This window comes from Lachancea thermotolerans (assembly GCF_000142805.1).
Source record: "Lachancea thermotolerans CBS 6340 chromosome E complete sequence".
In the NCBI taxonomy this organism is placed as follows: Eukaryota; Fungi; Ascomycota; class Saccharomycetes; order Saccharomycetales; family Saccharomycetaceae; genus Lachancea; species Lachancea thermotolerans.
The window spans coordinates 1,066,832-1,084,854 of record NC_013081.1 but is presented as its reverse complement, the minus strand read 5'-3'; the positions used below and the strand labels follow the sequence as shown (position 1 = coordinate 1,084,854).

General features: G+C 46.7%; 9 protein-coding genes and 1 non-coding gene across 10 annotated transcripts; 6 read left to right on the top strand and 4 right to left on the bottom strand.

The window, feature by feature from the left end:
• Positions 1-32: 32 nt before the first annotated feature.
• On the top strand, positions 33-1,613 carry ALD6 (aldehyde dehydrogenase (NADP(+)) ALD6; the record flags this gene model as incomplete). Its single annotated transcript, XM_002553961.1, has 1 exon — positions 33-1,613. The coding sequence occupies one exon, from the start codon at positions 33-35 to the stop codon at positions 1,611-1,613; it is 1,581 nt and encodes a 526-aa protein (XP_002554007.1).
• Positions 1,614-1,702: 89 nt separating this feature from the next.
• Positions 1,703-2,713, bottom strand: LDH1 (triacylglycerol lipase; the record flags this gene model as incomplete). The annotated part of the gene is made up of 1 exon (XM_002553960.1): positions 1,703-2,713. One exon carries the CDS (start codon positions 2,711-2,713, stop codon positions 1,703-1,705), a length of 1,011 nt encoding a protein of 336 aa, XP_002554006.1.
• A 104-nt stretch (positions 2,714-2,817) lies between these two features.
• On the top strand, positions 2,818-3,804 carry KLTH0E12166g (steryl deacetylase; the record flags this gene model as incomplete). Its single annotated transcript, XM_002553959.1, has 1 exon — positions 2,818-3,804. The coding sequence occupies one exon, from the start codon at positions 2,818-2,820 to the stop codon at positions 3,802-3,804; it is 987 nt and encodes a 328-aa protein (XP_002554005.1).
• Positions 3,805-4,087: 283 nt separating this feature from the next.
• Positions 4,088-5,329, top strand: KTR3 (mannosyltransferase KTR3; the record flags this gene model as incomplete). The annotated part of the gene is made up of 1 exon (XM_002553958.1): positions 4,088-5,329. The coding sequence occupies one exon, from the start codon at positions 4,088-4,090 to the stop codon at positions 5,327-5,329; it is 1,242 nt and encodes a 413-aa protein (XP_002554004.1).
• Positions 5,330-5,473: 144 nt separating this feature from the next.
• MFM1 (Mfm1p) lies at positions 5,474-6,739 on the top strand (the record flags this gene model as incomplete). The annotated part of the gene is made up of 1 exon (XM_002553957.1): positions 5,474-6,739. One exon carries the CDS (start codon positions 5,474-5,476, stop codon positions 6,737-6,739), a length of 1,266 nt encoding a protein of 421 aa, XP_002554003.1.
• Positions 6,740-7,016: 277 nt separating this feature from the next.
• Positions 7,017-8,330, top strand: FTH1 (Fth1p; the record flags this gene model as incomplete). The annotated part of the gene is made up of 1 exon (XM_002553956.1): positions 7,017-8,330. The coding sequence occupies one exon, from the start codon at positions 7,017-7,019 to the stop codon at positions 8,328-8,330; it is 1,314 nt and encodes a 437-aa protein (XP_002554002.1).
• A 102-nt stretch (positions 8,331-8,432) lies between these two features.
• DUR12 (bifunctional urea carboxylase/allophanate hydrolase) lies at positions 8,433-13,922 on the bottom strand (the record flags this gene model as incomplete). The annotated part of the gene is made up of 1 exon (XM_002553955.1): positions 8,433-13,922. The coding sequence occupies one exon, from the start codon at positions 13,920-13,922 to the stop codon at positions 8,433-8,435; it is 5,490 nt and encodes a 1,829-aa protein (XP_002554001.1).
• Positions 13,923-14,624: 702 nt separating this feature from the next.
• KLTH0E12056r lies at positions 14,625-14,696 on the bottom strand. Its single transcript has one exon. It is a non-coding gene; the product is annotated as a tRNA-Cys (tRNA).
• A 299-nt stretch (positions 14,697-14,995) lies between these two features.
• On the top strand, positions 14,996-15,406 carry GRX5 (monothiol glutaredoxin GRX5; the record flags this gene model as incomplete). The annotated part of the gene is made up of 1 exon (XM_002553954.1): positions 14,996-15,406. The coding sequence occupies one exon, from the start codon at positions 14,996-14,998 to the stop codon at positions 15,404-15,406; it is 411 nt and encodes a 136-aa protein (XP_002554000.1).
• An 829-nt stretch (positions 15,407-16,235) lies between these two features.
• EXO5 (Exo5p) lies at positions 16,236-17,894 on the bottom strand (the record flags this gene model as incomplete). The annotated part of the gene is made up of 1 exon (XM_002553953.1): positions 16,236-17,894. One exon carries the CDS (start codon positions 17,892-17,894, stop codon positions 16,236-16,238), a length of 1,659 nt encoding a protein of 552 aa, XP_002553999.1.
• Positions 17,895-18,023: the final 129 nt, after the last annotated feature.

Below are 18,023 nucleotides of genomic sequence, written 5' to 3'. Positions count from 1 at the left end.
AATCGTCTTTTCTCAAGAAAACCAAAGGGACGATGAATTACGCCTGTCTAAGAAGTGGCAGCTCGATGCTGGGCATGGTAAAGGCTGCCCGCAGCTTTTCCATAAGCGCAAGAGCCCTGTCAGCCAGAGCAAAGGCCGACTTTGTTAAGATAACAACGCCCAACGGGCACACCTATGAACAACCTACGGGTCTGTTCATCAACAACGAGTTCCTCAAGTCTCAAAAGGGCGAGACCATAACCGTTGAAGATCCATCTACAGAGCAGAAGATTGTCGAGGTTCAGTCAGGTACCAAAGAAGATGTTGAATACGCAGTTGAATGTGCTGAAAAAGCCTTCAACTCTTCGTGGTCAACAGGCGACCCTCGCAATAGAGCTCGCTCACTTCTCAAGCTCGCAGATCTCGTTGAGGAAAGAAAAGAGCTGATTGCCTCCATCGAATCTATGGACAACGGTAAGACGCTTGCTTTGGCTAGGGGCGACGTGGGAATTGTGATCAATTTCCTGCGCTCAGCTGCTGGCTACGCAGACAAGCTTGATGGCAGATCTATCAACACTGGCGACGGCTACGTTAACTACACAATCAGAGAACCCGTGGGTGTTTGCGGCCAGATTATACCCTGGAATTTCCCACTCATGATGCTGTCTTGGAAGATTGCTCCCGCTTTGGCAGCTGGTAACACTGTCATTCTAAAGCCTGCATCCCCAACTCCCCTGAACGCCCTGTACTTCGCCTCGCTGTGTAAGGAAGCCGGAATCCCTGCCGGTGTCGTGAACATCATTCCTGGTCCAGGAAGAGGTGTTGGCGAGACCTTGACCACCCACCCAAAGATTAGAAAAATTGCATTCACCGGCTCCACCGGCACTGGTAAGGGCATTGCCGTTAAGGCTGCCCAGTCAAATTTGAAAAAGGTCACTCTGGAGCTGGGAGGCAAATCCGCTCACTTAGTGTTCAATGATGCTAATATCGAGAAGACTTTGCCAAACTTGGTTAACGGTATTTTCCTAAACGCTGGCCAGATTTGCTCTTCTGGTTCTAGGATCTATGTTCAAGAAGGCATTTACGACAAACTCCTCCCTGCTTTCAGGAAGTACGTTGAAGAGAAAATCACTGTCGGTTCTCCATTCGACGAGAACAACTTCCAAGGTGCAATCAACAACAAGGCCCAGTTTGAGACTATCATGAATTATGTGGGCATCGGCAAAAGCGAGGGTGCAAAGGTCTTAACCGGTGGCGAGAAAGTCAACGACAAGGGCTACTTCATCAGGCCAACTATCTTCTACGATGTCGAAGAAGACATGAGAATTGTCAAAGAGGAAGTCTTCGGCCCAGTCGTCACAATCTCTAAGTTCAAAGAGATTGAGGACGGTGTGGCCATGGCCAATGACTCCGAGTTTGGCCTGGGCGCTGGTATCCAGACCGAAAACGTATCCACTGCTTTGAAGGTTTCTAAGATGCTCAAGGCTGGTATTGTATGGGTTAACACTTATAATGACTTTGACTCATCCGTTCCATTTGGCGGTTGCAAGCAATCTGGGTACGGTAGAGAAATGGGAATTGAAGCTTTCGAAGCATACACCTCTGTCAAAGCAGTTAGAATCAAGCTTGCTTAGAGTAAGAAAAGGCATGTGCGTTGGTAGACAACCAAGAGTTTAGGCATCTGTAAATTTATATACGCTCAACTTGCTTACTTCCACTTCAACTAGCCATGACGGTTGATGACCTCCTCAAGAAACTGCTTTGCGACCTGTTCTGGCTGGTCAAAGCAAATGTTGTGCGAGCAGTCTTCGATGCTGATAAATTTAGTATGACGAATGTGTTCTTCAAGCGCATGGAAGAATGTTTTGGCATTGTCTAATGGAGTAACTGGGTCCTTCTCTCCAGTAATGACCACGGCACTCGGGATAACACCCACTTTCGGCCAATCAACAGGAACCCATCCACGTAGGTATGCAACAAGTGAACGACTCCGTATCTGTACGTTGTAGTGAAACTGCCAAAGCTTGCGATAACAGTCGCCCTCGTAAAAGAATTGCTTGATGCCAGAACTTTCAAGTCCTTTACTCTGATCAAAATAAGATCTATACCAGTCAAACAAAAACGGTAACCTGCACAAAACGGACAGAGCCAGCCTGGTGGACACCTTTTGAAGCTGCGGGAGTGTCGGTGCCGGCGGAGATAGAAAGACGCTATCCTTTATATCAAACTCCAAGCCAAATAGTATGGCGAAATGCAGTACAAGGTGGCAGCCCATGGAATGACCCACCAAAATAATCTTTTTATGGTCTGTAATCTGCAAAAAGGCATCGTGAATAACTTGAGTAACTTGCAGCATTTGATAACCATCTTGTTCTTCGCTCAAACCAAATCCAGGTAGGTCCATGGCAACAAATCCTTCGTTCAACTCTCCGAGCAGTCGCAGGAGAGGTTCAAACTGAGTTAGGTTCCCTCCTAGGCCATGAAAGAAGAGGTATATAGGACCTTCACCATGCTGGTGCTTAATGTTATGACTCGTTCGCAGCCTGGTAGTTCCAACCTGTAGAAATCGCTCGTGTTCTGCTAGGAAGCTGTTTTCAAAATCTAAGGGTTCTTTTAAGATAGCAGTGCTTAAGTCCTTGTTATTGCTATATTTCTCGACGATTTGATCAACTGAGAGCCCTGAAAGAGGACCAAGAATCTGGGTGGCATCTCCCAGGATCTCCTTATGAGCCATCGTTTTAGTAATTTTGTTGAAGCTACCAGCATGGTTTTCGAACTCCTAGCTTCATAGTTTATCTTTACAATTACGTAGCAGTAAACAAGCTCAAAAGAAGCAGAATGATAGAACCTATAATATTCTTTTCCAAGCTGGCCTTCCGGCTACCTTACAGCCTTGTGAAAGCCTGGGTTGGAGGAAGCTTGGCAGAGCTCGGATCATCTAAAGCAGTCGCTCGGGTTTTTCTATCTGAATTCGCTGAAAATTTAGATCCTGTAACACTGAGATGGGTTGTTAATCCTGTGCTTCGTTCAGTGAATGTACTCTCACTCTGGTGGCTGGGGGCAGCGGGTTCAGATGGCCGCTTGAGGTGGCTATACAAGGAAGAAGGGGCACCTGTGTTACTATATGTACATGGTGGTGGCATGTGCGTCGACATGTTTGCTTGCAGCTTGGGCTACTTGAAGCTCCTTAAAAAAGAGATAGGGCACTTGTCAATAGCTATAGCGGACTACTCACTATGTGCGCGCTACCCGCAAGCGATTGAAGATGTGTGGACTGAGTATAAGAAAATCATAGATGAGCATAAAGAGGTGTGGTTGATGGGTGACTCCGCTGGTGGCAACTTAGGCATGAACATTCTCCAGCGCTGCGCAAGCGACTACACGCGTTTTCCCGAGAAGTGCGTGCTTATTAGTCCTTGGCTCAACGTCACCAAGTCTGAGACAAGTTTCGCGCACCCAGGCACAGATGATTATTTGACTCGCAATCAACTTGCCATGTTCAAGAACGTATACGCGCCCAACGGCAGCCATCAAGACCCTTTTTTAAACATCGAAGCCAACTTCGACGATGGCTTGTGGACTACAATTATGCGCCACACGAAGTTCATCGTACTCTGCGGTTCAGATGAAATACTATGCCCCGAAATCATTCGATTATGTAGTAAGCTGGCCAAGATAGACGAAGATCGAGTGAAGATGTGCATGGAACCCCGGGGAGTTCACTGCAACACTCTCCTTTTCGATGCATGGGATCCTTATGCGGAGCACTCTTCGTTTCCAGAGATCTTGAGATTTCTGCGATCTGACTTTTATGAAAAAGCTTGAAACATTATGCATTGTTGATAGATTTTACAAAGCAGATACTGGATTGAACTTTTGGTTCGCAACCCTGTTAGCCCATCACATAATACCGATTGGCATTGAAGACATAAAAAACAAGTCTCATTAGCGGTCAGAGCTTGTTGTCCACTATAGTCCATAAACAGATTTTTGCACGGTTCACTTGGCAGCGCACCTCTAAAGACTTCGCTTTGATACTGGCCTGAAACTATTACAGGAGGCGAAGCTCAAAAGGACTTAATAAACCTGAACGACTTCTTCCCAAACAATGGCTCTTCCCCCAAGAAAAAAGCTTATGCCAAAGTCTGCGGTACTTGTAAAAAAGTACCAGCGCCCCATTAGGGTGGTTTTCGCAGGTTTGGTGGCCACCTTATGCATTCTTTTCGTCCTACACACACCTCCTTCTCGGACTGCGTTTGCAAACAAGTCAAGCTCCTTGAGGGTACCGAACAGCCTTAATGTGATTGATCCAAAAACACTTGAAAAGCCACATGCAGACAAAGTTCAAAAAGTGCAATATCCAGAAAACGACGGGACTCGAGAAAAAGCTACGTTTGTCACACTGGCCCGAAACTCGGACTTGTGGGATTTAGTAGGTTCGATCAGACACGTTGAAGACCGTTTCAACCGTCGCTTTCACTACGACTGGGTTTTTCTTAATGACAAGCCTTTCACAGAAGAATTCAAAAGGGTCACCAGTGCACTTGTTTCTGGTGAGACAAAGTACGGCCTCATTCCTGAAGAACATTGGTCAGTCCCTAGCTGGATCGACGAGGACAGGGCAGCAGAAAGTCGAGCAAAAATGGTAGCTCAAGACATCATATATGGAGATTCTGTTCCTTACCGCCACATGTGCCGTTTTGAGTCAGGATTTTTTTTCCAGCATGAACTTCTGAAGGACTACGAATATTACTGGCGTGTCGAGCCCGAAATCCGCTTCTTTTGCGATATTCACTATGATGTTTTCAAGTTTATGAAGGAGAACAAAAAGAAGTACGGGTTTATCCTCTCTTTGAGCGAATACGAGGCCACGATCCCCACGCTCTGGGATACAACAAAACAATTTATGAAAGAGAACCCGGGTTTTGTTAACAAAAACAATCTTCTGGATTTTGTCTCCAACGACAAGGGCGAAACATACAACATGTGTCACTTCTGGTCAAATTTCGAAGTCGGATCGTTGGAATTTTGGAGATCTGAAGCTTACCAGGCTTACTTTAACTACCTTGACAAGTCTGGTGGATTCTTCTACGAGCGCTGGGGTGACGCCCCTGTTCACTCCATTGCTGCAGCTCTATTCCTGGACAAAAGTGAGCTTCACTTCTTTGATGGGTTCGGCTACTACCACCCTGACTTCTATTCTTGCCCAGTCGAAGAGAACATCAGGCTACAGAATCAATGTACATGTAATCCTGAGGACGATGTCACTTGGTATGACTACTACTTCTGCACAAGGAAGTACTTTGAGGCCCAGAAGCTGAGCTTCCCTCCTGGGGTAAATTCTGCCTGATAGCAACCGGAGTCTCGAGCACTTTTTGGGATCTGTTCATAATAGTTATGTATAGTAAGAGCGCCTTAGACAGGCCACTTTGTTTCAACTCCCACGTATACTTCGAGTATTCTGCTTTCTTAGGAGGCCTTTTTGATTTTTGAGATGTTCTTCATCAGTACCACGATTCACGTAATTTCTTTGGTCACATTATTTGTGATGGATTCACACTTGAGAGCTGGAACAGAAACGCGCGCGATGCTCCTCAGTCATATATTTGGGAGGCTAAAAATTGTGCCCTCGCGTGTTCTTCCCAGAATTAGATGTGCTACATCGGTTAGGACTCAATCGACGTCGACAGCCGCCATTTTGTTGCAAAAGAACTTAGCTCAACGCAACAAGTCCCTTTACAACGACAGTGGCGATACGTTGCGCTGTACTATATTGGACTCACAGGGAAACTTAGGGACGCCGTCATTGGAAGTCAGAAGGGAAGATTTGATCTACAAGCATGGTTTACTGCCGCGAGATCTAAGAAAAATCGAGAAATCAAGAAAGAACGATCTGGTTCCCATTATCTTAGTGCGTGAAAACAGTATACTCATCAGTTTGCTCACTATAAGAGCCCTAGTGAAAAGCGATAATGTTATTTTGTTTGATCAAGTGGGCCATTCACTCGAGTCGCGGCCACACAGAGACTTTGTCAATGATCTCCGAATGAGGCTGCGGAACCAGGACGGAAACGGTATAACAAAAGACCCTTTGCCTTACGAGTTCCGGGCACTTGAGTCCATCTTTATATCTGCGCTTTCAAACCTTACCGCGGAGATGAAAGTGAACCTTACCGTGACACGAGGCATCCTGCAAGACCTGGAAACAGGTATAACGCGAGATAAGCTGCGATTTTTGCTGGTTCAAAATAAAAAGCTGAGTATCTTCTACAAGAAGGTTACACTAATGGGTGAAATGATAGACGACTTGTTGGAACAAGACGATGTTTTATGCGAGATGTATTTGACGAGCAAAAAGATGGGGATATACCGCGACGAAAAGGACCACGCAGAAATCGAGATGCTACTTGAGACGTACTATGCACATGTTGGGGAAGTAGTTCAAACAATTGGCAGTGCAATCTCTGACGTCAGGACAACAGAGGAAATTATCAACATCATTCTTGATTCGAACCGCAACCAGCTCATGCTCTTAGGCCTACGTTTCAGCATTGGCCTTCTAGCCTTGGGAAGCGCACTTTATGTCGCCTCGCTTTACGGTATGAACCTAGAAAACTACATCGAAGAGGGGAACGTGGGGTTTGTTCTTGTCACAACCGTCTCTGTCATTTCTATGGCTATCATATTCACGTACAGTGTAAGAAGGCTTCACAGACTACAGAAAATGACACTGACAGAGAGACACACTCCCAAAGTATGAAACGCTCTGAGTTCCGACTTAACATGGATTAACTATGGGAGCCCTTTTTATCTCAGGTGTGTTTACGCGCTTGATCTCGTGATTGCCCTTTGACTTTGTCGCGTATATTAAACTTTGTTTCGTCCTAAATGATTGCACCTACAACAACAAAGTTAATTAGTTAAAGGATTGTGGACGATTATAATATAAAAGGCGAGAGGAAACTTTACTCTGGAAAACAGGTTGCGTCACAACTTTTGAGCGTTACGGGCCCTTTGAGGATAGTAATTTGGCGGATATGGCGAACTTCGAAGACGTGTTCTCTTTCCAAATATTTTTCATTTTCCTGAGGGAGTCGCTGGAGATAATTGTCATCATCTCCATTTTGTTAACAATCGTAAAGCAAGCTCTGTTATCTGAGGAAGAAGAAAATGTTTCTGTTACCGAAGTGGATGGTCCGCACGAAGGTACGAGGCTGACAGTCGAGGAAGAAGAAGTGGCGGCTGCTTCAAGTCCCGCCGATGGGTCTTCCAGCCACTCGAGCGTCGAGTTCGACAACCGTCAGTTGTACCGTAAGCTTAAGATTCAAATCTTGTCTGGTGGCGCCTTGGGACTGCTGTGCTGTTTGTTAGTGGGAGGAGCATTTATCGTTGCATTTTACATAATCGGTACAGATCTGTGGTCGGCCAGTGAACACTACTACGAAGGCATCCTCAGTACCGTGGCTTCCTTGATCATCTCTATCATGGGTTTGTTCTTCATGAGAATGGGTAAGCTCAGAGAGAAGTTCAGAGTGAAACTGGCTACTATTATCTACTCAGACCATGGCAAAATATTACAAGAAACGGGTCAGAAAACCGTGAAGTTTACGGAGAAATACGCTTTGTTTATTTTGCCTTTTGTCACTTCTCTTAGAGAAGGCTTGGAAGCAGTCGTCTTCATTGGTGGAATAGGAATTGATCAACCACTTTCGTCAATCCCTCTCTCCATGCTAACCGCCACACTGATCAGCTCGGTATTCGGGTACTTCTTTTTCAAATCTTCAGGATCCTTTTCGTTGCAGATAAGTCTTGTGGTCACCACATGCTTTCTTTACATTATAGCAGCAGGGCTGTTCTCCAAGGGAGTTTGGCAGTTTGAGGTTCAGAGATATGTGGATCTATGCAACGGCCAAGATATGAGCGAAGTTGGAAGCGGCCCCGGGTCTTACGATATATCGCGCTCAATCTGGCATGTTAACTGCTGCAACGGAGAGACGGACGGTTTATGGATGATTCTGACAGCCATTTTCGGGTGGACCAACAGTGCAACATATAGCTCTGTTCTGGCCTACAACGTGTACTGGTTAATTGTGATAGGCGCCATTAAAACGCTGGCAATAGAGGAAAAACGCGGCTACATTCCCTTCTTACCGCTTAGACTACAGAAAAGACGTATCCAAAAGAGACTCAACATAACGAAAAAAGCGCTAGATCTTCGCCGCTATGCACTGGGGTCTTCTGCAATGCCTGTTGATAGTGCTGTTGGAAGGAGGCCGTCCAAAGAGAGTCAGGTTAGTTCTTCTCCTTTGATCCAAGGCTTCCCGGGCGCTATTACCACTACACACACATAGGCTATGAATATTACATTCCCTCTGCATAATAACGCGGCCAATGGCCGCAATCTTATAGTACATAAAGCTATTTCATAATACACCACCTCTAACGTCGGAAAGTTACTGAATAACTGCAACAACATCCCCTGCTTCAACCATATCGCCATTGTTGTGAACAACCTTCAAAACCTTGCCACCTTTAGGAGCGGGAACGATCATCTCAGTCTTCATGGCTTCAACAATGATCAAACCGTCACCTGCCTTCACTGTGTCACCTGCAGAAACCATAGGTTTCCAGAACCGCCCTGAGTACTCAGAGTAAACCATCTCTGCGTCTTCGGGGAATTCCTCATCAACAGAGCTCGAGGCAGCAGGTGCTTTTGCTAGCTCAGCATCGGCCTCACGAATCAGCTTCGCGAACTCTTCTGCCTTTTCTCCTTTCTGCTTCTTTTGGAACTCTTCAATAGCACCAGAGTTAGCCTCTATCCATGCTGAATATTGATGGTGGTCAAATACGGTCTCTTCAATTTGCACTTTGAACTGGCCATTTTCAAATTCTTCGGTGAACTTGTTCAGTTCTTCTTCAGTAACCTGGTAATACTCAACTTGGTCAAAAGGTGTCAGTAACCAAGGGTGGTCCCCGGAGTGAGCTCCAAGTTGAAGCTTGTCCCATATAGGGATAGTCCGCCCCACCAATTGGTAACCACCTGGAGAGTCCATGGCGTAGATGCACATGTACATACCTCCAATACCCACAGTACCATTCTTTGTGTAAGTTCTCGAAGGATTATACTTGGAACCTAAAAATCTGTGTGTTGGGTCCAAAGGAACAGCGCAAGGGGCACCCAAAAAGACATCACCAAGACCCAAAACCATAAATCTGGCGTGGTATAACATTTGCTCGACATCCGAATGTTTAATGCCATTGACGTTAGCAATGAAGTCAACGTTGTTTGGCAACCAAGGCGCTTTGGAGCGAATGGTCTCTTGGTAACGCTTTACACAGTTCAATGTTTCAGAATCCTCGAAAGCAAGAGGTAATTTGAACACCTTCGATTTGATAGTCCAGTTTTTGTCAAACTTGATTTCCTGTTCGTAAGCAACCAAGGTCTTCAGCAGAGAGCTCTGGGTTATTTTGTATCCGTTAAATTCCACCAAGACCGAGCGCACACCCTGTGACATTTCAACAATACCCACGGTTTTGTTCTCTTCAACTAAGCTGATGAGTCTGTTGACACGGTAGGAGATATTCAAATCCATTTCGTTTTCCCCATACTCGACCAAGATATAACGATCACCCGCTTGACGGTAGGTCACCTTAGGACAATATTCCGAAGACTTTGGCAATTGCGCGAGAATGGGATTTTGTGCAGTAGGCAAAACCAGCTCAGAAGTTAAGTTTTTGAGTGCGCCCTTCTCAAAAGATTCAATGGCATGGTCCTGAGACTCTTTCAACAATCTAGCAGACTGATAAGAAACTGGAACAAACTGAATAAAGTCACCAGGTTTCACTTGGCCGACCTTCCATAGTTCAGCCTCTGGAACGACAGCTTGACAAACAAATCCTCCTAGAGAAGGCCCATCAGCTGTAATTATCACAGGTTCATCACCCGTAAAGTTGATGGCACCAAGAGAGTAGACGTAGTCATGTGCGTTTGATGGATGTAATCCACCTTCGCCACCATCCTTTCTAGCCCATTTTGGCTTTGGTCCAATTAGTCTAACGCCAAATCTGTTAGAGTTGTAGTGAACCTTCCATTTGTCGCCAAAAAATTCTTCAACTGATTCTGGCTTGAAGAAATCTGGCGAGCCATGAGGTCCGCAGGTAACACCAATGCGCCACTCCTTTGAATCAGGAATGGCAGGCAACAAACTGGCGTCTGGCTCGGAAGGAGAAAAGATAGGAGCAGGAATAGCTGAGGAGGCGAGCTCTGGCTGATTGAGGAACAAAACGTCACCCAACTTCAAAACTCTACCATTGTAGCCACCCATGTTTCCGAGAGCAAAAGTTGATCTTGATCCCAAGTATTCAGGAACGTCAATTCCGCCTCTGATCGCAAGGTAGGCTCTGCATCCACTGGTGAACTTCCCAACGGACAACTGGTCTCCCTTCTTGACCATAATCGGTTTGTTTTGTTGGACAGACTCACCATTTACAGTGCAGGGCACGGTACCACCTGTAATCGCAATGGTGGCCTCGGTGTGGAATAGCACTTTTGGACCATTCAATGTAATTTCAATTGCAGGAGCCTTGTAATGATTTCCGACTATTCTGTTCGCAAGTCTGAATGAGTAGGTGTCCATAGGACCAGATGGTGGTACACCTATCCTCCAGTGGCGAACTCTTCCTGGGTAGTCTTGAACCGTCGTATAGGCACCGGGGGCAGTAATTTCAAAGGCAGAAGGCTTGTAGTCAAAAGAATCAAGCACTTTAGTGGCGACTTTCGCAGTTTTGAACATCTCAGATGACGCAATAGATCTCAAGTAGTCAATATTAGTAATGCAACCATAGATAGAAGTTTCATTTAAAGCCTTGTTCAATTTAGCAATGGCGTCTGCACGATCAGTTCCATGAACAATAATTTTTGCCAGAGTAGGATCATATTCAGCAGAAACTGTTGTACCCTTGGAGACCCATGTGTCAACTCTTGCCCACTTAGGGAAATGGACGTTAGTTAGTTGCCCAGGAGAGGGCCTGAAATCTTTCACAGGGTTCTCGGCGTATAGACGGGCTTCGATAGAGGCACCAAAAGCAGGAATCTCAACATCAAAGTCAGGAGGATTTCCAGCGGCTATCAGAATCATCCACTCAACCAAGTCGAGGCCTGTAACCATTTCGGTGATAGGATGCTCGACCTGCAACCTTGCGTTCACTTCTAAAAAGTAAAATTCATCTCTCTTTTCATCATAAATAAATTCAACTGTACCGGCGCATCTGTAATTCAGGAGAGATCCTAGGCTTTCAGATGCCTTTCTCATTCTCATTCTGGTCTTCTCGCTCAGGTTTGGCGCCGGAGTTTCCTCGATGACCTTTTGGTTACGGCGCTGCAAAGAACAATCACGCTCTCCGATAGCGATTGCTTTGCCATTGCCATCACCCATCAACTGAATCTCGACATGTCTAGCGTTCTCCACAAATCTTTCAAGAAATACACCAGAGTCTCCAAAGTAGGCAAGGCCCTGATGCTGAACAGTTTCAAAAACTCGTTCGATATCTTCCTCTGAATCCACTTTCTGTAACCCAATACCGCCACCGCCAGCAGTGGATTTTACCATAACGGGATATTCGAGCTTTTTCGCTATTTCTCTAGCTTCTTGAGGAGTTTTGACAAGGTCGGAACCTGGAACCAGGGGAACACCGGCCTCTTCAGCAATTTCTCTCGCAGAATGCTTCAGACCTAACTTTCTGATGGCGTCACCAGTGGGACCGACAAAGTTTATACCCTCAGCAGCGCATCTGTCTGAAAAGTCAGCATTTTCTGATAAGAAGCCATAGCCAGGAATAATGGCTTCAGCTTTTGTCTCTTTAGCAGCAGCAATTATTTTTTCAATATCAAGGTATGTTTCAGCCGCAGTTCTTCCATTCAAAGGAACTGAAATGTCAGCATCAGTGACATGTTGCGAGTATTTGTCGGGGTCTGAATAAACGGCGACTGATTTGATGTTCAACTTTTTCAAAGTCTTCATGATGCGAACGGCAATTTCACCTCTGTTAGCCACTAAAACGGTTTCGAAAGGCTTCTTCTTTTCACTTTCCTCCTTGGCTAACTTTTCAACATATACTTTAAAACTGCCAAGCTCTGTGATATCCACAGTTCCTTTTTGAACGTAGCCGAATTCTTCACAGATAAATGATTTGACCCATTCGCCGTTTTCTAGCTCGACTGAACCAATTCCCAGGGGCTCAGGTACCATAGAGATAAAAGTACCAAATTGGTCCTTGGGCACGCTGTACACTTCAAGTTGAATTTGGGCGCCGCCGTCGGACCCAATTCTTCTCAGACCTGGCTTCAAAACCGGGCCGTTCTTGGGCAGTGCGTAGAGGCGATAATTTGGTGATGTTTTGGGAGAGCCGAGGTATTGAGCGTTAACTTTCTCTAGCTGCCAGTGTAGCGGCAGACCCTTGAGGTGGGCACCAACGACAGCAAGTTTAATTGAATCGGAAGAAGAGAAAGATGGCCCCTCAATTTCGTCTTGCGTTGTGATGGGGGTTGAGAGAAACTTACCATACGTCCTTGAGCTATTTGGGAATGCGACTTTGAAGTATCTGTTGGCAAGATCCAATAGAGCATAGTCTGTGAACTTCTTACCAATTAAAGTGATGCCGGTAGGAAGTTTGTCTGAGCGGAAGCCGCAGGGCACTGCGAGGGCAGCCATGTCAGCAAGATTAACGAAGTTTGTCCATGTGCCTTGTCTTGAGTTCATTTCAACTGGCATGGCTTCAAGCTGCTCAAAAGTTGGATTGTGTGGGCAGGTAGGTACACACAAAACATCGATAGACTCCAGAACCTTGTTCACCCGTTGTAGGATTCCTTGTCTTTTGTACTCGAATTTGAAGGCATCAGCGGCACTGTAGTTGGCACCTCCCTTGATAATCTTGGTTACGGTAGGGTCCAAGGATGACTCTGGGGGATTCGTGGCGAAAAAGTCTCTTGTAGCTTCGTAACGTTCGGCTACCCAGGCGCCTTCGTATAAACAGCGCGCCAGCTCGAGCAGGGGCTCGAAATCGAGCTCCACCACTTTAGCGCCAGTCTTTTCGAGATTTTTCACGGCCGCAGCGTAGTGCTTAAAGTTCTCTTTCTCATCATACCATGGCAACTCCTTAGGAATCGCGATTGTGACATTTTTGGCGAACTTCTGCAATGGGTTGGCTGGCATAGTTCTAGAGTATTCGTCATGGTCAGGGTCGTACTGCGCTAGGACCTTGAAACACCTCTCAGCGTCTCCGAGGTTGAGCGCGAAAATAGACACACAGTCCAAAGATTTGCACGCAGGAACGACACCAGCGCATGAAAACACGCCCTTAGTAGGCTTGAGCCCGATAAGGTTGTTGAGCGCTGCTGGTACTCTTCCAGAGCCAGCAGTATCCGTACCCAGCGCCAGTGGGACAATCCCTCGAGCCACAACAGACGCCGAGCCCGCAGAAGAGCCTCCAGAAACGTGTTTGTCGCTGAAAACGCACGGTGTTTTGCCGTAAGGCGATCTGGTGCCCACCAGACCTGTCGCGAATTGATCGAGGTTTGTTTTTCCAATTACGATGGCACCCGCAGCTCTGAGCAGCGCCACTGTGCTAGCGTCACGCTCGGGCGTGTAAGAAAACGCTGGACATGCAGCCGTGGTGTTGCAACCCGCAGCGTCGATGTTGTCTTTGACTGCCACTGGCACACCGTACAGTGGCAGGTTCTTCTTGTCGCCCTTGCTTTGTAGCATGCGCCATTGGTGTTCTAGATGTTCTGGTGAAACCAGCGAAATCCAAGCTGGATCCTGTGGTGCGCACTTCTGTGCGCTGAGAAGAGCGCTCAGCGCCGCCAGCGATGCCTCTGGCGTGGTTTTGGCATGGAACGCTAGCCAGTCCTGAACGCTCCACCCTAGGGTGTCTACTGTGGTCATATCTCTGGATACCTGAGTGGTCTCGTGCCTAGTTTGAGTAAAACCAGAGTTGATGTTCTCTGTCCTGGCAACTCCATGCCCCCGACCTCGAAGCTCTTTTGCGTCCTTTATATATCCTCTATCTAAGATCCTGCTACGGCCTCAAACGCCCATTGTCGACGTCAGCGCTCACTCGCTGCCGTCTATGGTTCATTATCAGTGGCTCCGTACACTGTTTTTGATTCGGATTATACTGCAAAAAACCAAAATCCACGCGAGCATCAAATTTTAGATTGTTATCTACGAGCCTCCCAAGATACGCCGAAGCTGCAAGTGTTCATCACCACTCGCAACCTGCCGTCGTGGCATCGGGGAGCGAATATTTCGTCCAAGGTGGAACGCAAATTTGCGGTAGAAGAAGCGGTCGACCTAAATGCTAGCACTGGAGCCCTTCGATAATAATGAGAGACGGGCCGGACATACCCGGCAAGTAGTGGGCATGCCGAGCTCTGAGGTCTCTTGAGTAGTATGCAATGTGTAATGGTGACGCAGGTGTCTGGCAATAGACGGGTTCCGCCGAAGGAGTTACTGGAGCTCGTAGAGGGCCCATAATGCGACATCACGCGCCTCTCTCGCTAATCTCTCGCTAATCTCTCACGAGCCCTTCTCTCGGGAGCTCTTGAAGAATAACGGCTTTTTTTCCGAAGTAAAAATAAAAACAACAGCTCGCACTCAGGTTCGAACTGAGGACCAATAGATTTGCAATCTACTACGCTACCACTGTGCCATACGAGCTGTATGATAACTATGGCTGCAGCTGAGTATAAGTGCACTTGTTCTGACCATATGATATATCATTGGGCAGCTCTTGTGGGGCGTATAAGACCCCGAAATGTGCAAGAGACTATACAGCCAGCTCCAGTACGTGATTTGCCCCTTGAAATTGTCTCAGGAGGCGAGCCCTTTCCCCGGAGCTCGTTTTCTCTGCCCTGCGATAGCGAGTAGTTGAAAATCTATAATGCGAAATCTGCGCACATGAGCTTGGTATTACACACCAACCTCGTAAGCCCTCAAAATACAAGGTTATCACGCAAATGTTCGCTAGATTAGTTGCGCAGAACTTCGCCAGGCGCCCCGCCGCTTTTGCTCGTTTTATGAGCTCGGAGACTAGAGAAGCCATTACAGCAGCCATCAAATCTGCGCCCGTTGTGCTGTTCATGAAGGGGACGCCCGAGTTCCCACAATGTGGTTTCTCCAGAGCAACTGTCAGTTTGCTCGGGCAACAGGGCGTCGACCCTCTCAAATTCGCCGCCTACAACGTGCTTGAAGACCCTGAGCTTCGTGAGGGAATTAAGGAGCTCAGCGAGTGGCCCACAATCCCGCAGCTGTACGTGAACGAGGAGTTCATTGGCGGCTGTGATATTCTTGTGAGCATGGCCCAAAGCGGTGAGCTCACTAAGCTACTGGAGGATGCTAAGGCCCTCGTGCCTGAAGATGACGAGTGAGGCAGCGGATACCACTCTGATCCCGTTTCGTTGGTGTACTCAGTGCGCAAGTGTTTACAGGGTCCAGAGTTCTCTACGATGCTATTTAGTGATGTGCTCTCGAGCCTTTAGACTTGTAAATAATGGATCTTTAAATACAAACTCCGCTCTTGTTGAAAGTGAGAACATTTAAAGATTATTATGCGTCATTTGTGAAAGAGCGGCCCTCGGGGGATGACAGAGCGCTCACAAAAGATGACGGTTGCGCAAATCAGCGGCATTCAAACTTGAGTGCCGGTGCTTTGGCAATTCTGAAGACCGAGTGTTGACCACCCGGTTACTGCGAAAAGAGCAGCGTCCTTCTTTCTCTTACGCTGTAAGCTAGAGAGAAGATAGCCAGCAAACTGAATTCGTTCAGATCGCTGCCGATACCATTGTATTCCCACGACTTTGGATCTATAATCAGTTGATTCGCCGAAGCTAGCTGATTACAGGTCTTGGTAATAGAGGGAAGCAGTTGCTCTTCGTCGAACAATGTGCAGAGGAGGAACCCATGCGGCACGAACTTGTGCCGACAGGAAGAACACCCTCGTTTGCAAAACGACGATAGCTGTCAATTCAACGCATTCACACTTGAATGCCGATGGGTGCTTTGAACACCGAGCTCCTAACTATGAACTTGACACTTGAAGAATATACCACAGAAGTTTAAACTACGTTTTCTGCTTGTGGTTGTATTCTTTTCCTTCTATGGTTCACTGAGGTAAGTGATCGTCGTTAAAGAAGGTGCAAATTTATTACTTGAAATTATTATACAGTAGTTTCATAAATACGAATGAAAGTGGTATCGTCATTCACGAGTAATTGCATTAGGGCTATTCCCGTTATAGAGGCGAACCAGCTCTTGCCCCAGGGTTTTGCATGCCTGTCTGCCCTCTTTTCTCCAAAGGCATACGCTCTCGTAGTCGCAGTACTTGCAGTATGTCTGGAGGTTCTTCATGTTAGGCTTTATGGGCTCGATAGCCCGCTTGCCAAACCAAAACTGGGCGCTATCAAAACTCTGGCGCTCAAGCTCTTCAGCGTCAAATGAAAACGAGATATTATGGAAATTAACGTCTCCGCAATAGTACTCAATCATTAAGTTTTGTGACAACAATGGACCCACATTCTCATACATAAGGGCCAGTCGCGCCGCAAAATAACGTAGCGTCACTGGAGTGTTCCATGTTGTGAATAATGTCTCGTATTTCTGCCTTGTACGCAAATCAGTGATTTTTTCGTCAAATTCTTCCAAAGTGTAGACTGGTTGCGAGGTGTTTAATTCGGCTTCGCTATCGAAGGGCTTGAACCCTAATTGGTCGCCTCTTTGAAGTCGCTCCATGTCACCTCTTATCATGGGGTCAATCTCCAGTAAGTTTATAATTTTAGCAGGGTTGATAGGCTGGTCAACATTAAAGCCCCTTCGCTGCGCGTTGATAAGCAACTTCTGGTATGTTGTTTCGGCGTCTCTCCCCAAGTCTTCTAGCAGAAAACGATAATACATTACTTGCATTTTGGATGCCTTCACTACCGTCTGTTGCCGAGGGATTGTCTTGGTAGATCTTGTTTTGACATCGCTCACCACAATCTCAAAGTCTTTGCTCGCCTGCTGAACTAAAGAGGGAAGGAGGTTTAAAAACTGAGCCAAATTAATGTCAACGCTTTCGCTGAGCACTTGAGTTAGACTTGACGGAACGTTGTTCTTGGCACGTCGTTGCCTCAATATTAAGTGATCGATGATTCCGCTTACCAAAACATCGTTGTCATCTTTGACCTTCCCACGGACGAAACCGCTCGTCCGCGAGCTCAAGTAGCCGTGACAGAGTATTTCTCTGGCTTGGCCTTTCTGAAAAAGAGTAACAAGCCTCACTATTGAGAGATACCAGTCCTCCACGAGAGAGTGAAACGGGTCATCAGGTATATCGACTTCAAAGTTTGCCTCAAACTCTTCGATATTGGCTGGTGGTGCATGAACTTCTTCCTCAAGTCTCTGGTGCTCTTTGCGTCCCTGCTTCACTTGGCTGTGCTCGAAAATCGGGATACGGGAATAGATGTCGTAGGTCTCACGGAGTTCACACCACCTTTTTGTAAGAAGCTTGGTTACCGAGAGCCTTGGGGTACCCCGGTACTTCGTATCGCCAGTTACTGGGTTGGTCACGGGCCGCGCATGTGCGTCAACATATGGATTTGACAGACCTTGAGGGAAATCGTACGCAAGATAAGCGGGGTCTCTGCTGCTCTTGAACAGCTTTTGGACTTTCGGAAGCTTTGTTTCCAGATATGATCTTTTTGCCTTTGTTGCGCTCTGGCTTGATAGCTGTAGCGCGTGCTGAAAAGGCGGAAGGCTGTTTATAACTTCTAGCTCCTCATCGGTCGGAGCTAAGCTTCCATTGCTCTCCACTGAAGCAGCGTTTGTCTTCTTTGGAAGATGAATATTTCTAGCGAACAGGCTGAATCGTTTGAGTGTCATACTAGCAGGGCCTGCCCAGGCATTTTGGAAGTGGGTCTTGCAGATCGCCCGCTAAAGGTTTTGTCAAGGCTTTTTTGGCTTTCGAATATCTATCCAATATCGAAATAACATTGCTGTCACATGCTGAAA